At 31.9% G+C, this 15608-nt stretch overlaps 1 protein-coding gene across 1 annotated transcript; it reads left to right on the top strand.

The window, feature by feature from the left end:
• The first annotated feature begins 1267 nt into the window (after positions 1-1267).
• On the top strand, positions 1268-15054 carry LOC110029758 (polyadenylate-binding protein-interacting protein 9-like). The gene is made up of 10 exons (XM_020732188.1): positions 1268-1660; positions 1838-1945; positions 2077-2121; positions 11207-11279; positions 11634-11746; positions 11870-11929; positions 13142-13192; positions 13456-13524; positions 14505-14566; positions 14783-15054. Exons 1-10 carry the CDS (start codon positions 1346-1348, stop codon positions 14841-14843), a joined length of 957 nt encoding a protein of 318 aa, XP_020587847.1. The 5' UTR covers positions 1268-1345; the 3' UTR covers positions 14844-15054.
• The last annotated feature ends 554 nt before the right edge of the window (positions 15055-15608 follow it).

Below are 15608 nucleotides of genomic sequence, written 5' to 3'. Positions count from 1 at the left end.
ATCATCTTACTTTTGTATGGAAATGTGTACTTCACCTTTTTCAACTTTCAAATGCTATTATTTTTGATGTGATATGAATGATTAGGGCGGTGTAAATGTAAAAAAGATAAAGTTTAGATGTTAGATATAATACATGAGAATTGGCTGGTACGTTTGCAAAATCCTAAATGACTTGCATGATAAAAACTTAAAACATAACTCATTTAATCTTAATTTCTTTCATACTAATCTTTAAATTTTTAATATACAAATCTATCAACCTTTACTAGTTTCCTCACTCATGCGATAAATTCACTAGTTTCTCTAGAAATATGTTAAGAGCATATTTATTAGAGGAACTCTCCTCTAATTAGGTGAAGATTTACTCTTATATATATATATCAAACATATAGCAAACTAATTCTATGGAGATCTAACGGTCTAGAGAAGACGAGAATGATAAAGGAAGATCCACAAACAAAATGCCTAAAGGCTCACGAAACCGACCAGATGCATTCATACAAAGGCTGAATGGATACATTCAGAAGAACAAAAGCTCACAAAGTCAACGAGATACATCGCACATGTAAAATATCAAAAATATCCTATAACGCCCTCATTAAAATAGGGAAAAAAACGTAACATGATTATATCCCACTCAATTCCGTACAAATAGGGATATCATTTCATGTATAAAAGGGGGAAAAGTTTTGATAAAAATAAAAAGGCTCACAAGAGAATCAAGAAGACCCCATTCATGCAATCTTTTATCTCTCGTCTCTCTAACAAGGGAACATGTAGCAATATTAAAATAGTAAATAACAAGGAAGGTCTAAATTTAAGACGGTCAAATTATCATAAAAATATTTCCTTAATATCTTATAGATGAGATTACTTTAATATTAAATTTATATACTAATCAAAATCACAACTTTTACCAATAGTAACTTAACTAATCAAAGGTGTCATCCATCAAATAAAGAAAAAGAAAAAATAAGATTTGATCACTGACTTATTCCATTACCAAACATGCAAAGAAAATTCAAGTTATGACCAAAGAAGAAATTCTAGAATAAAAGAAAAAAGCTGCCTTTTTTTTTTCTTTTATCTACCACATTTTAACTTTTACAAACTTGGTGGCATGCATGTAAAAATTGAATTTTGAGGATTAGATATGCAAATACATAAAAATGTAGTGGCATATATGTAAATCTTCCAAAAAAAAAAGAAAAATTAGAAATAAAAAAGAGATTTTGGTGAAATAACTGCTTGTAGAGATATAAAACGCTTCGGTGGTGATCAAATGGCTTCTTCGGTTCAGTGGTGAAGTGTTGGGGTTTCTGTGCTCGGGGTTGTATAATCGGCCATGGCTGCGGTTGCGGAGAGCTCGATCGGAGCAGACGATCAGTTCATCCACCGCAAGGCCCCCCCTTCCAATCAGGAGATGGAGTATCAGAGAGATGTGAGGAAGCTGGTAGACCTTCTTTCGAAATTGAATCCATCGGCTAAGGAGTTCTTCCCCTCGTCTTACTTGATCACCCGCCCAAAACCTGATGCCCGGCTCTCCGCCGATGCGCCGGTCTTCATCGCTTCGATCGATTACTATAATAGCAACAATGGGTATAGTAGTAAGGATTCTAGCAGTGATGGATCTCCCAGTAATCAGCCGTTTAATCGGAGGGTACGGCTGTGATTTTTGCATCTTATGTTGCATAAATCTATAGGATAGAGAACCCTAAACCCTAAATAAATAAAAAAACCTAATCTGGAAGAAGCCATTATTTCAGAAATCTATGATTTCGCTTTACAATGTAGAATTTTGCTCTTCGTTTGATGAAACTTTTTGGATTTTATGCAGAGGAGGAATGTATATAGCCAAGGGAGGAGGATGAATGAAAGGGTGAGAAGAGCTGAGAGGGATGAAAGCATCAGGCGAACAGTCTATGTTTCTGATATAGATCTCAATGTGAGTAATCTGAAAGATGAATATCTACCTTTTGTTTTTTTTGTTTTTCTTTCTTTTTTATGTGTTAATTGATTAAAGACTTTTGCTTGTTCTTTTTTTACCGGCATTGTTGATTATGTTGCACTGATCAGGTGACAGAAGAGCGGCTTGCTGAACTATTTGCTGGTTGTGGTCAAGTAAGTGGTTGGCTAGTTCATGTTTTATAGATTATGCTTGATGAATGTGAACTTAAAGTAATTGAAGGTTTTCCTCTATTTGATTTCTTGGTTTTTTTTATATATATTAGTTCAACTGAATTTTGCATATATTTGGTTGCTTTAGTTATTTGTTTTTGCTAAAAAAAATGCTAACTTTATGATAGAGCTATTTGGTGTGCAAAATTTGATGGCAATTGCATTATGTAGGTCTTCTTGTCTAAAAAAAATAGTAGTTTTTTTAACATAACATATCTTTTTTTTTTTTGTTTCTTTTCCATGATGAAAAATGGCATGTTTTTTGCTCTGTCTTGTAAGTTATATGTCACAATTCTATCTTCCACACCCTCTTGTTTTCTTTTTTTCAATTTTTCTTCGCAAATGCGTATCATATGGTGCTGTTTTAAATTTTACAACATCAAGTTTTAGCAAAATGCTATATTTATTGTGATGATGCCCTTCATATTCACAAATTGGCTCAAAAGCATTTCCATGGCTATTTTTTCCCTTTTTTTCTCAATGGCATCTTAATCTGTTGATATTAACTTTAATTATACATTTTTTATGCTCATTTGTCCATTATGATCTTTCAAATTGTTGGATAATCATAAGGTACCATCCGGTGTTAAGATGTCTGCATATAAGTTGAGTAAATTATGTGTGTCTACCAATACATTGAAATGGTGGAAATGATGAAGTAATTGATCTGAAGATGTTGTCTTCTTCCTTTTTTTTTTCAAGAATGTTACCAATTAAGTGCAGCTGAACTTGCTAGAAGAGTTTTTGTTAAGCATGATGAACATGCCAAATGTTACCAATTATTTCTTTTTTTTTTTTCGTGTTTCATACTTCTAGTTTTTTATATTTTATAGTTGCATTTCTTGTAAAGATTGATTATGTCATAGGATAGATTTCTCCTAGTCAAGTGTAACATTTAGACATACGTTCATTTGATCATTCTCTTAGTTGCTTTTTAAGATGTTAATCATTTGAAGAATTTACATGACTTTGCACAAACAGAACTCTTGGATTTTAATCAACAAAATTTATTGTTTCTTAGCGGGGCTGCTCTTTGTTTTTCTATAGATTCCACAAAATGACCGTTCCTTGAAATGAAATGACTGTTTTCTGTGGAGTTCTTCGACGCTAGTCTGTAATTTTTTTATTGGGGCCGTTATACCTTTTGAGATTGAGGAAGGGCAAGAGGTTCTCTAACAAATTACATGACTATGTTGCGATGGTCGATTTCAATTTTTCTTAATAATTGATAAATAAGTTAATTATTTAAGTTATACTTTACTTGTTGATTCCAGAAGTAGTTGGTGTGCATGTACATACATAAAACCAAATTCTTATATATTTACATATCTGACACCTAAAATTTGTTTTTAACCTTTATAGTACTCAAATCTTTCATATCACATCAAAAGTACTACTATTTTAATTTTTGAAAAGGGGAAATTCACCTTTGCATGTATAGGTAAGGCGACATATATGTAAAAATTGAATTTTAGGTGTTAGATATGTTAGGTGTTAGATATGTGATGTGAATACATAATAATTGAGTGGTATGTTTGTAAATCTTTCTTTTTTTTACAATTGATAAGTTGCTCATCCTTGCATCTTTCTAAAAGTTGGTAGAGCATAGTTTTGGAAAATTAGGATAAGCACTGAAATATTCTTTACCATTTTTGTTTTCTTAATGCTTTTAGAATCATTCTGGATATTGAAAAACTATTATCATTAGGTCATGTTTCGCTGTCAATGAACTAAGCTGCAATTATTATTCTGGAATAAACAAGTAAACTTCTTAAATAGAAGAGAAACAATTCAATTGAGTGCAAAAACATAGTGCTTTTTTTCTAATTGTTAGAGTTTCTTTCTTAAGAGAAATTGTGAGGTAATGTAAGCAAGTTTCTGTTGAAAAATAGAGGCATGTCAAAAGGAAGCAATTTTACTTCCTTCCTTTTTAGATCTCTTGAACCCATGTGTTCATTTTCTTCATTAGCATGGTTATTTCTCATCGATTCTATATACTTTTTCGGATTGGTGCATCTTTTACCATCCATTGTAGATGCCCAAACTACTCAAGTGAAATATTTGTTTACTCCTATCAAATTTTTTATTAAATTCATTTCACATTGTATCCTTCACAATTTGGCACACATTCATCTTATCAACTATTATGGGCTCAATTCTTATTAATTATTGTGCAATTAATTTTGTTGATAATGACTTCATTTTGGTTCAAATCTTGGGACCATTTAGTTCTCTTGATTTAGTTGTAGTTTTATAAACTTTAAATTTATATCTGATTATATTTTTTTTATTTTATAATAACACAGACGACTTTAAATAAAATTATTTTTATGAGTAAACTTCAAGATTTCAAGATTTGGGATGTTCGTAAAGAAGCAAATTCTAAGTTGGATAAAATAATAAATACTATTAAATAAGTGTTAAAAGATCTACTTGGAGAATCAAAAGAAAATTTTCTATAAATAAAAATAGTTGGTAGTGGAATATCAGTGTGCAAGAAAAGATAAACTATAAGAAGTTGTGTTTTAAAAATTATTTTAAATGTAAAAACTTAGAGAATTGAGAAAAATATAAGATGACCCACAGGAAGTCTAAGAAAACAATTTGTGACGCTAAAAATTTTATTTTTAGTGATTTGTATAATATATTAGATACTAAAGAAGGTGGAATATATATATATATATATATATAAATTAGTCAAACTAAGAGAAAAAAAAAGTAAAGATTTAAGTGTATAAATGATGAAAAAATAAAATGCTATTCTTGTAAGAAAATATTTAATATTGGTGATTTAGCTATTCTGATAAACTTTTCAATTAAGTTTCTGAAAATACGTTCAACTTTAATGATCTTAATATCGTTAATAATAATAAAATATTTTATTTTTATCATCACATTAGTAGAAAAGAAGTTGAGGAGATTTTAAAAAGAACCAAGGGTGGAAAATCAGTAGGACCTAATGATATCCTCATTGAAGTGTGGAAATATTTAGGAGATTTGGGAGTTTATTGGCTTGCTAAACTCTTTAATATTATTTTAAAAACTAAAAAGATGTTTGAGGAGTAGAGGAATAGTATTTTGGTTTTCATTTTTAAGAATAAAGCGGATGCACAAGAGTGTGCTAATTATAGATGAATTATGTTGATGTGTCATACATTAAAATTATGGGAGAGAGTAATTGAACATAGGTTAAGATGCGATACAAAGATTTCTCATAATAGTTTGGATTCATGTCGGGCACATCTACTATGGAAGCTATTCATTTATTGAGAGGTTTAATGGAGAAGTATAGAGAGACTAAGTAGGATATGCATATGATTTTTTATTGATTTAGGAAAAGCTTACGATAAGGTTCCAAGAAAATTCCTTTGGAGAGTTCTAGGGGAAAAAAATGTTGATATGACTTATATATAAGTCATTAAAGATATGTGTACTAGAGTTGTTACTTGTGTTCGAACAGAAGGAGAATAGATCAAGTATTGTCCTATTTCAAATGGATTACATCAGGGATCGACTTTAAGCCCATATCTTTTTGCTTTAGTTTGCTTTAGTTATGGATGCTTATGGATGCGCTTACTGGACATTTACAGGAGGATGTACCTTGGTGTATGCTTTTCGTTGATGATATCCTTCTTCTGGATAAGACTAAAGAAAGAGCTCAGGGAAATCTTTGTTTGAGTAGAACTAAAACTGAATACATGGAATCTAATTTTAGTAGTCTAATAGTAGAGTTGTAACTATGGGTGATCAAATCATTAAAAGGTGTAAAAGTTTTAGATATCTCGGGTCTATTGCTTAGAGTGATGGTGATATGGATGAGGATTTTATTGGTAGAATTCAAGTTAGTTGGTTGAAGTGGAGAAATGTTTTAGGCTTATTGTGTGATAGAAAAGTACCGCTTAAAATGAAAGGAAAATTTTATAAGATGGTGGTAAAACCTGTAATGTTCTATGGCGCAGAATGTTGACCTTTAAAAGAAAAGCGCAAAACAAAGTTAAGTGTTGCTAAGATGAGAATGCTTAGGTGGATGAGTGGCTTGACATTTAGAGACAAAATGTGAAATGAATATATCCATGATAGGGTTGGTGTAGCTCCAGTGACGAACAATATTAGAGAGTCGTCTAAGATGGTTTTGTCACATTAAACGCGACTATTGTGCGTGTGTGTGTGTGTGTGTGTGCGTGTGCCTTCGCCTAACTCATTGGTGCGGCCTTGGTGTAAATCTCTCTGATCAGGGGTTCGATCCCAGCGTAGGATTGAATTGCACACCTGTCTGGAAGAGGGGTTCGCCCCTCGGTTAGACTTTAGTGGTTGGCGGGATTCACTGTAAGTCCCCTCAGGTCATGGGTTTGATCCTTTGTGGCGTTGGGTTCTCGAATATTTAGGCACATGGTGCGGGATATCATCATGAGGCCTAGCGCATGGGAAAGCCGTATTTGGGCCTCTGTCAAATACCGATTTCCTTTAATATATATATATGTGTGTGTGTGTGTGTGTGTGTGTGTGTGTGTGTGTGAGCTTAATTGGGGGTTCCGCTCTCTGGCCAGTCTTTTTAATATCAATATCTATATACAATTACATACATACATATATGTATGTATATATATATATATATATAATATATACATACATCTATATATATATATATACATACATCTATATATATATATACATACATCTATATATATATATAGATGTATGTATATATATATAGATGTATGTATATATATATAGATGTATGTATATATATATACATATGTATATAGATATGTATATATATATTTATACATATACATATACATATGTATATATATATGTATATACATATATAGTTAATTGGGGGGTTCGCTCTTTGGCCAATCTTTTTAAATCAATATATGTATGTATGTATGTACATACATACATACATCTATATATATGTATATACATATATATAGATGTATGTATGTATGTATGTAATTGTACATAGATATTGATTTAAAAAGATTGGCCAAAGAGCGAACCCCCCAATTAACCTCATGTGACTAATTCGAGGCAAGGCTCGAACCTATGACCCCCGTGGACTTTCAAATGCTGCCAACTAATGAGTCACGGTGGCCTCATATATATATTTATATAAGGAATGGGCATAGGCTATTAGAAGAGCCCCCAACCACTCTTAATGTGCCTAGCTATTCAAGTATCGACCTTCTTATGGCATCAGTCGCCAAAGGTGAATTCGTACCCCCGACCTTAGGGGACTTACAACTGGCATTGCAACAACAAGTCGAGGAACGCGGCGCGCAAGCCCACCACCACACACACACACACACACACACACATATAATATATGTGTGTGTGTGTGTGTCTGTCTGTCTATCTGTATATATGTATGTATGTATAATCTACTTTCAAAACTAATGAAACTGAATGCCGTAATGAGTTGCATAACATTGTGCATGATATTATTGGTCCGTGTTATATATGTCTTAAATTCATTTATATTCTAAAATCTTTCTCCATTATTGTAACTTTTCACCTATTTCATAGTTCTTGCAACTATCATAACTATGTCATTTGCAAATAACACGCACCGCAGCTTATCTTTGAATTCTTTTGTGAGCATCTCTACATTTAGTAAGAAGAAAATATGGGTTTGATTATTATCCTTGATCTCCTTGATATAATACTAGTGTGATATGAAGCTCTTCAATCACCCAAACAGTTACTAATGTTATTCACGGCTCCATGACCTGTATCTTTATTAATTTCTTCATGTTATTTTCACATAAATATTATGCTTAAAGGTCAATGAATCTATCCTCATATCTCATAAAGCATGCCTTTTTAGTAAGAGTCGTGATTTTTTTTTCCGTTACTCTTCAATCTTCCCATGCATAATTCTTCTCTATAGTAATTGTTTGTGATAAAAATGTACTAGTCTTCGCTTTTCCTTATGTTCCTATATAAACACTCCAAAATACTTATAATTTCTAACTTCTAAGCTGATATACTTTCTAGGTCTTGTTTCTGTTATTGTAGTAAGTTTGCATACTTATTTAACTTCTAACCCTAGAGCTTAAAAATCACTTTGATTCAATTTTAAATTTATTATAGTTTAACGAAAAATTTTCAAGCTAACCCAATAGGTATACACATATAAACATATACATCATAATTTAAGCATATGCAAATAAAACATTTGCTGGTAAAGATAAAAATTTAGTTATAAATATAAGAGATCAATAGTTCAAACCATTGTTGGCAAGGCTAACTAATTAATGGGTTTACCCTAAGACCATATGATTTAGCCCATTAATCCTATACCTTCTAGTAATATTTAAAATTGCACAATTGGGTATTGAGATATTTTTCGTTCGTGAGACAAGGTGTAAGCCTCAAAGTTGGAAAATTGCTCAAGTGAAAATAAATGGATAAAAAATAATGTACTAGCATCAAAACTAATAGATATATTAAAAAAGTCATATTAACATTCTAACGTGATAAAAAGTAATAAATTACATTTATATAAAATAACAGTAAAAATATAATATAAACCTCAAATGATTACTTCGTCAAATCAACAAAAAAAAATATGAAATGAAAGTAACATAAAATATCAAAGTAAGATATAGGATGAGTTTAAAATAATATATTTCTCTCACTATATTATCCAACCAACACAATAACCTCAGGTGACCGTAGGAGCAAGCCGAGCAGCAGGTGGCAGCGACAATAGCTTGAGCATGCAGCGGTAGTTGGAGTAGAAGGCAGTGACGACGACAGTTGGAGCAGGCAACTACGACAGTAATTGGAGCAGGCAATGACAACAGGAACAACAGTTGTAGTAGGTGACGGTGGCTAGAGCAGCAACAACAGGCGATCAGTTGCAGCAGTAGCAGCAGAAAGCGTCCAATTTCATCAGTAGGTGGATGCTGCTGTAGCAAAAGCAGCATCTGCTGTAGCGAAAGAAGTAGGGCAGCGGCATCGTCAGTGAAACTTGCAGGTGACAGCATTGGCAGCGCCGACAACAGAAGTAGCAGGTGGCGGTGCTGGGAAGCCTGACTTGGGAGGGGGGAGCTCTTGCTCATGAGGGTTGCGACTTTGTTTCGTACTAAAACCGTCTAATATAGGAAAAAAAATTAACTTATTGAATTTGAGTAACTTAAGCACAAGTGATTTGTAAGTATTTCGTTGATCTCTCTAAAAACAAGGTCAATAAATATAATCTATTTAAATTATTTTTTTTCCAGGCATTAGTAACTATAGCCATGATAATATTAAGTATTTTAATGAACCGTCTATAAAAGTTTATCTAAATTTGAATATCATATATATTAGCAGGTTTTGATCAAACATTAGTCAATTTGACTTTATCATGTTCAATAGAAAATACATCTCTAAATACATTAAATCCTAATAAATCACAAATGGAGTCATGAAATAATATTTTTTAGATTTAAATATAATGCTAATCTTGCCAAACATCAAATACCCGCAAGATGCACCAAATGATTGTATCATCTATCGTCATATATAAAAATATCATTGAAATAAATAACAAAAAAATTTTCAACAGAATTATAGAAGATCACAAAACATGATTATCATCCACATGAAATTTCTAAATTCATTAATTAATCCAGAAGCATCACCTATCAGTTATATAGTCCATCTTTGGTCTTAAATGCAGGATTTCACTCATCATTTTCCTTCAATGTACTGGATGATAACAATTTCTCATATCAATCTAAACAATGTCACAATACTATATCATCCAAATGATGTATTATAGTGTCCAAACACATATATCAACGCTAGTTTTTCTTAGATATAAGCAAAATAGATATAACACAAAGTCTTCACACTTTCCTTGATACATTTTTGCTTGAGTATTCCATTGACACGCCGCTTAAGCTTAACATTTTTTAGATATATTCTATAATAAGACAAATTAGGCAATAATACTTCAAGGACGAATTATTGACATGATGCATGCTTCTGGGTGATGGTAATCCTTTAAGAAGCACATCTGTCTTTAAGCAAATTCAAAACTTTATGCACATCGTTAAATTTAATATCTATTAAAGCATGGATCGCATTCTCCTATCTCATTCTTGAATGCATGCTCACTCAAAATATACAAAGAACTCTTACTTCATTGGGAACACTAGATTTTTTTTGGTTGGCGGACTTATTCTTAGGATTTATAAGTTTCAATACTAACATTCTTCTATTAATCTTAAAAACTTATGTATTAGATCTCTCAAAATGAGTAGCATCTAAATCATAAAGTCAAAGCTGACCCTAACTAACCTGAATAATGTCTATGGCATTACACCTCACCATATTTTATCAATGTATGTAGCTAAATGAATAGAAATAAATATCTCAGAGATGAAAAAACAGCTGTTTTATCTACCAATGTTATTTTATAAAGATGTGGATGTATGATTTATGTTTAGGGTATGCTTAGGGCATATTTAGGCAAGACTCATTGTAGACATTATTTATCATATCATTGCAAAGTTTCTCTTCAAAAATTGTAGTTCTGTCCCAATCAAGCCCAACCTCAGGAGTGCCAATGATGCTAAATATGACATTCAAAGAATTATCTACTAAAATATTCTTAGAATAATTGATTTCTTCATCAAGCTCATTATCATGTTAATCCTGTATTTTATCAATTTTATCATCCAATCTATGTGTAAGTTCTTACTATTAAACTCGTTGAAGTAATATCAAATTTGATGATACTTAGAACATGTCTTGATAAAAATTGTAAACCCAAATGCAAATGATTTTCGTTATTGTCTCAATTAAATATAATATTATTAACCTTAAATGTAGTAATTGTAAAAACATGGCTTAATTGTTTTGATGAAATGATCCTAAAAACTTATTTTGAATTTTTGATTGTGTTGATAAGAATTGAGTTATAACAATTGAATCTTTTTTTTTTTTAGTATTTATTTTCTTTCAAAAATGATTGGTCTGTATTCTACACAATTTTCAATGCTCTTATTGTTCTGAATTTGTCATTCTGAAGGTAGTTGACTGTCGGATCTGTGGTGACCCCCATTCGATTCTCCGCTTCGCATTTGTGGAGTTTGCTGATGAGGGTAAACTCATCTCTAATAGCTCATAGACTGCTAGTTTTGCACTTAATAGTTTCTGATACCAATTTTAACAAAACACGTTAGGGGCATCTACATGCATATAATTCTTATGTATTTACATATCTAATATCTAAATTTTCATATTTGCGTACATAACACTAATCTTTAATATCACATAAAAGATATCACTCTACGAAGTTTTTAAAAGTGAAATATACTCTTTCATCTATAGGTTCGTGTCACCGCACTATTATAAATCTAAATATCATGTTTTTTAGGTGTTAGATATGGAAATACAAAGGAATTGTATGATATGCATGTAAATTTCCCAAAATGTTAACACCTTTGTGATGGCAGAGGGTGCTAGAGCAGCTCTGAATATTGGTGGAACAATGCTAGGCTACTATCCTGTCAAAGTTCTACCGTCAAAGACTGCAATTTTGCCTGTGAATCCAAAATTTCTTCCTAGGGTGCGCGTTTTTAAACTGTTTCTTTGTTTTTCTGTCCCTTTGCAAGATTGAAGTACATTTTCTTTTTTTCATTTATTGTGTGTATTTTTCATATTAACCCACTAAATGTTGAAATTACTACAGTCCAACGATGAAAGGGAAATGGTTGTGAGGACTGTATATTGTACAAACATAGATAAAAAGGTGAGTTTTTTTTTCTGTTCTTGAAGATGACTGCTGCCTATTAATGCTATTGAATTTAGCGAGTGTTTGCGTAGAATTCATATTTGAGAAAAAGGTTAATATGGCCTCTATATTATTTGTATGAGGTTAGTTTAGTCCCAGACTATAAATATATTTAATTTAGTTTCTTTATTTCTCAAATACAAGCCAAAAATAGTCCCTTTTTACAATATTTTGCATAAGCTTTGGGTAACCAAGATATTAAGGCGGTGTTTGGTAGCATACTATTAACATGATTTAGCCATGGATTTAATTTAAATCTAACCAAACATCAAGAAAATGAAAAATAAATCCAACGCTCTGTTAAATTCATTTTTTTTTTGTGTTTCTTTATTTTCTCTCATTCTGTTTCCATTACGATGTAAATTCGGATTTAATAAATCTAATTGCGAGTCGGATTTAAATGATTTATTCTGCTGTCACCGAGCTCCATCTCCGTCATAGGATTTATCGGATTTGATAAATCCCAAACAACGCCTCAATTTGACACATTAGATAGTATGGGATTAAAATGACCTCTTCAAAAACGTCCAAAGAATATTTTGGATCCTTTTATCACTCCTAGGTGGCTTAATGGTAACAGAATTAAGTAGGATTTAATTTAAATCTTGCCAGACTGAAAAAATGACAATTTTAATTTCATAATTTAGTAAATCCATTTTCTTCTCAGTTTTTCCTTAAATCTCGGATTCACTAAATCATGTTGTTGGCAGCACTCAGTAGATTCAGATTTGTAGGATTTACTAAAGCTGCTAAATCTATTACCATGTAGCCCCTTGTTCTGATCTGACCAATTACAATGCATATTCAAATTTCATGCAAATGATTTAGTTATAATTATCATTTAGGGATAATTACATATATATATAGGATCCAAAACATTGTTATTTACAAAATCTAGCACCCAGGTGATAATTTTGACCTACCGAATAAATGTATTTACGTGTGTCATGATCAAACCATCGAGAACTTGATAAAAATGAAAAATAGGGGTTGGCTTTTTATCATTAATTTTGATATTTGAGTGAGAATTTAAAAAATGGATGAAAGTGGCTGCTAGATTTATAAATACAAATGTTTTGGATTCCATTTATGTAATTGTCCCCTATCATTCAATATGTAGTTCTGGTGATCTTTGTGGCTTATATTACCGGCATGCATTTTCTCCTGCAGGTTACACAGTCAGAAGTGAAGCGTTTTTTTGAACATGTCTGCTGTGGAGAGGTCAAGTACCCAGCATTTTTTTTTTATTTTTTTATTTTTTTGGAGCATTTACCAATTCTTATGTATATATACATATCTAACACTCAAACTTTACCTTTTAGATTTATACCACCCAAAATTTTCATGCATCGATAAGGTGGCATGTATGTAAGAATTGAAGTATAGGTGTTAGATATGTAAATACATAATCTTCCTTTTCTTTTTTTCTCTACATGATTTTTTGTTTTTTTTTTTTTTTTTAAAAGTGTGTTTATCTCAAGCAGGTTTCTCGTCTAAGACTACTTGGGGATAATGTGCATTCAACTAGGATAGCCTTTGTTGAGTTCGTTCGGGTAAATTCTCATACATCTTATTTCATGTTGTTATACTACCTCAATCCCAATGTTATTTAGGAACAAAAAATATGAAGGAATACTGCAAAATAATTTTGATGAGGTGGTAATCTTCTGCATTTGTTGAGTCTAAAATTTGGCACCGGTGATGCCGGCAATGGTATGGCCATCCAGTGGAGGGAGGCGGTGGCGGCTGTGGGCCGGCAATTGGGGCTCAATTACCGCCCTCGGCTGTAGTGGAGTGGCGGCTGGCAATGAGCAGTGGTGGGAAGTCGCAACGCTGGTAGTGATGGTCGGTGATGCTTCACTCAATTAGTGTATTTGAAATTCGTTCGTGTCAGACGAATGTATTTGTTTTTCTTCCAATCAAATACTTCACCCGAGTATTACTTTACTAAAGGCACCTTATTGTGTCTGTTTTAATGTGGCCTGTGACTAAACCAACATCTTATGTAGTGCAAATAAAACATAGTTAGTGCACCACATTATTTAAAAAGTTACAATTAGACTAATTATGTTATATAAATCTGACTATTAGGCTTATAAAGATGAAAGCCGGTAATCATATAGAGTGGAAGAAATGAATTCAGAGTAATTTGGTTAACGGATTTGTTAAACTAATTGATTGATTAAGTTACTTTAACCGTAATATAATTTGGTTTTTGGGTTTAACTGAAACTTTATTCTTTCCAAACTGAACCGAAAACCGAAAATTTGAACAAAAAATTGAACCGTGATTTCATCAACTGAATCAAATCAACCAAATATGCTTAGTTCAGTTTGATTTTTCGGTTTAATTTCAGCAAGAATGAATGGAGGATTCATCAAACTGTTATTTCGATGATGTGAATGATTGAATGTGTTATGAGTTGTATATACGGTATCATCATTTCTACTAAAACTACATGATTTCGATGCATTTCTTGTTGTTGCGAATTAACTCTTCAAATTTTGATTTTATTGTTCCTTGTTCATTTCAGGCTGAGTGTGCCATTCTAGCTCTGAACTGTAGTGGCATGCCTCTTGGTTCTCTTCCAATCAGGTGTATATTAACTCCAATCATCAATGCTCCAGTTAATCTAAGGAAAATTTAAATTTACATAGCTAGCACATAATTCTTTATGTATTTGCATATCCCACACTACACTTTCATATTTACATATATAATATTTTGGTGCTTTAAACCTATATATTAAATGTATGTATGTGAGTGACCATTCATATAACTTAACGGTATAGCTCCGCTGGTTTTTGTCAGGGTTAGTCCATCGAAGACTCCGGTGAGGCCTCGCATACCTCGCGCAGCGTCGTCGCATTGATGTAAGTCACTGTAAAGGCTGGATCGATCTAAGTGTTCAACAGGGGGGGGGTATAATTTTCATGGAGAGCTGATGAAATATATGGCATCTGCTTAAAACTTTTTATCCGAACATGATCATCTTCCAGTTTTTATTGTTTTTTCTGCATTGAGCTGAGACTTCTGTAGGCTTTTGTAGAGTCACAAAAACCAAGGTTTTTGGTTAGAAATTAGATGGAGTTGCAATGAGTTCATGTTTTTTTGAACCAAAACTGATTTCTTTTGGTGATTTTGATCAAGTTGATAGGGGAGATCGTTTGCATTTTTAAAAAATTGGGTTCCAAGCGCCATTAATTTTATATATAATATTAGTTGTTTGGTGTGAAACCAAAGTATGGAGGTGCCAGAATTAGTTGTAAGTTTTGTAAATCTTTTCTGGCTAATTGTTGGGCTGATTATTAGCTAATATTTTAGTATTTGTATTTTGGGCTTTTTTATATGCCAGTATATTATTTTTCCTTTGTCAATTAATACATTTGATAAGCAGGACTTCCATACCACATTTCCTAGTATATAATTTAACAGAAAATTTAATTTTAATTTTAATGTTTTTTTTTTATGTTGTCACAAATAAGGAATATTTATATACATGCCATTCAAATAATATAAATATAGATCTATATGTATATTTTACCTTATGTATGCATGAAAATTTGATATATAAAAGATTTAGAGGATATAAATGTAAAATATATAATTTAGGCGTTATACGTGTAAATACATAGGA

Source organism: Phalaenopsis equestris, unplaced genomic scaffold (genome assembly GCF_001263595.1).
Source record: "Phalaenopsis equestris unplaced genomic scaffold, ASM126359v1 Scaffold000600, whole genome shotgun sequence".
Taxonomy (NCBI): domain Eukaryota; kingdom Viridiplantae; phylum Streptophyta; class Magnoliopsida; order Asparagales; family Orchidaceae; genus Phalaenopsis; species Phalaenopsis equestris.
This window is presented reverse-complemented; position numbering and strand designations above follow the sequence as displayed.

Coding starts and splice junctions, on each gene's coding strand:
- LOC110029758 (XM_020732188.1), top strand. CDS start 1,346: ATGGCTGCGGTTGCGGAGAGCTCGATCGGAGCAGACGATCAGTTCATC. Junction 13,193..13,455: donor AACATGTCTGCTGTGGAGAG/GTCAAGTACCCA, acceptor TATCTCAAGCAG/GTTTCTCGTCTAAGACTACT. Junction 14,567..14,782: donor CTTGGTTCTCTTCCAATCAG/GTGTATATTAAC, acceptor GGTTTTTGTCAG/GGTTAGTCCATCGAAGACTC.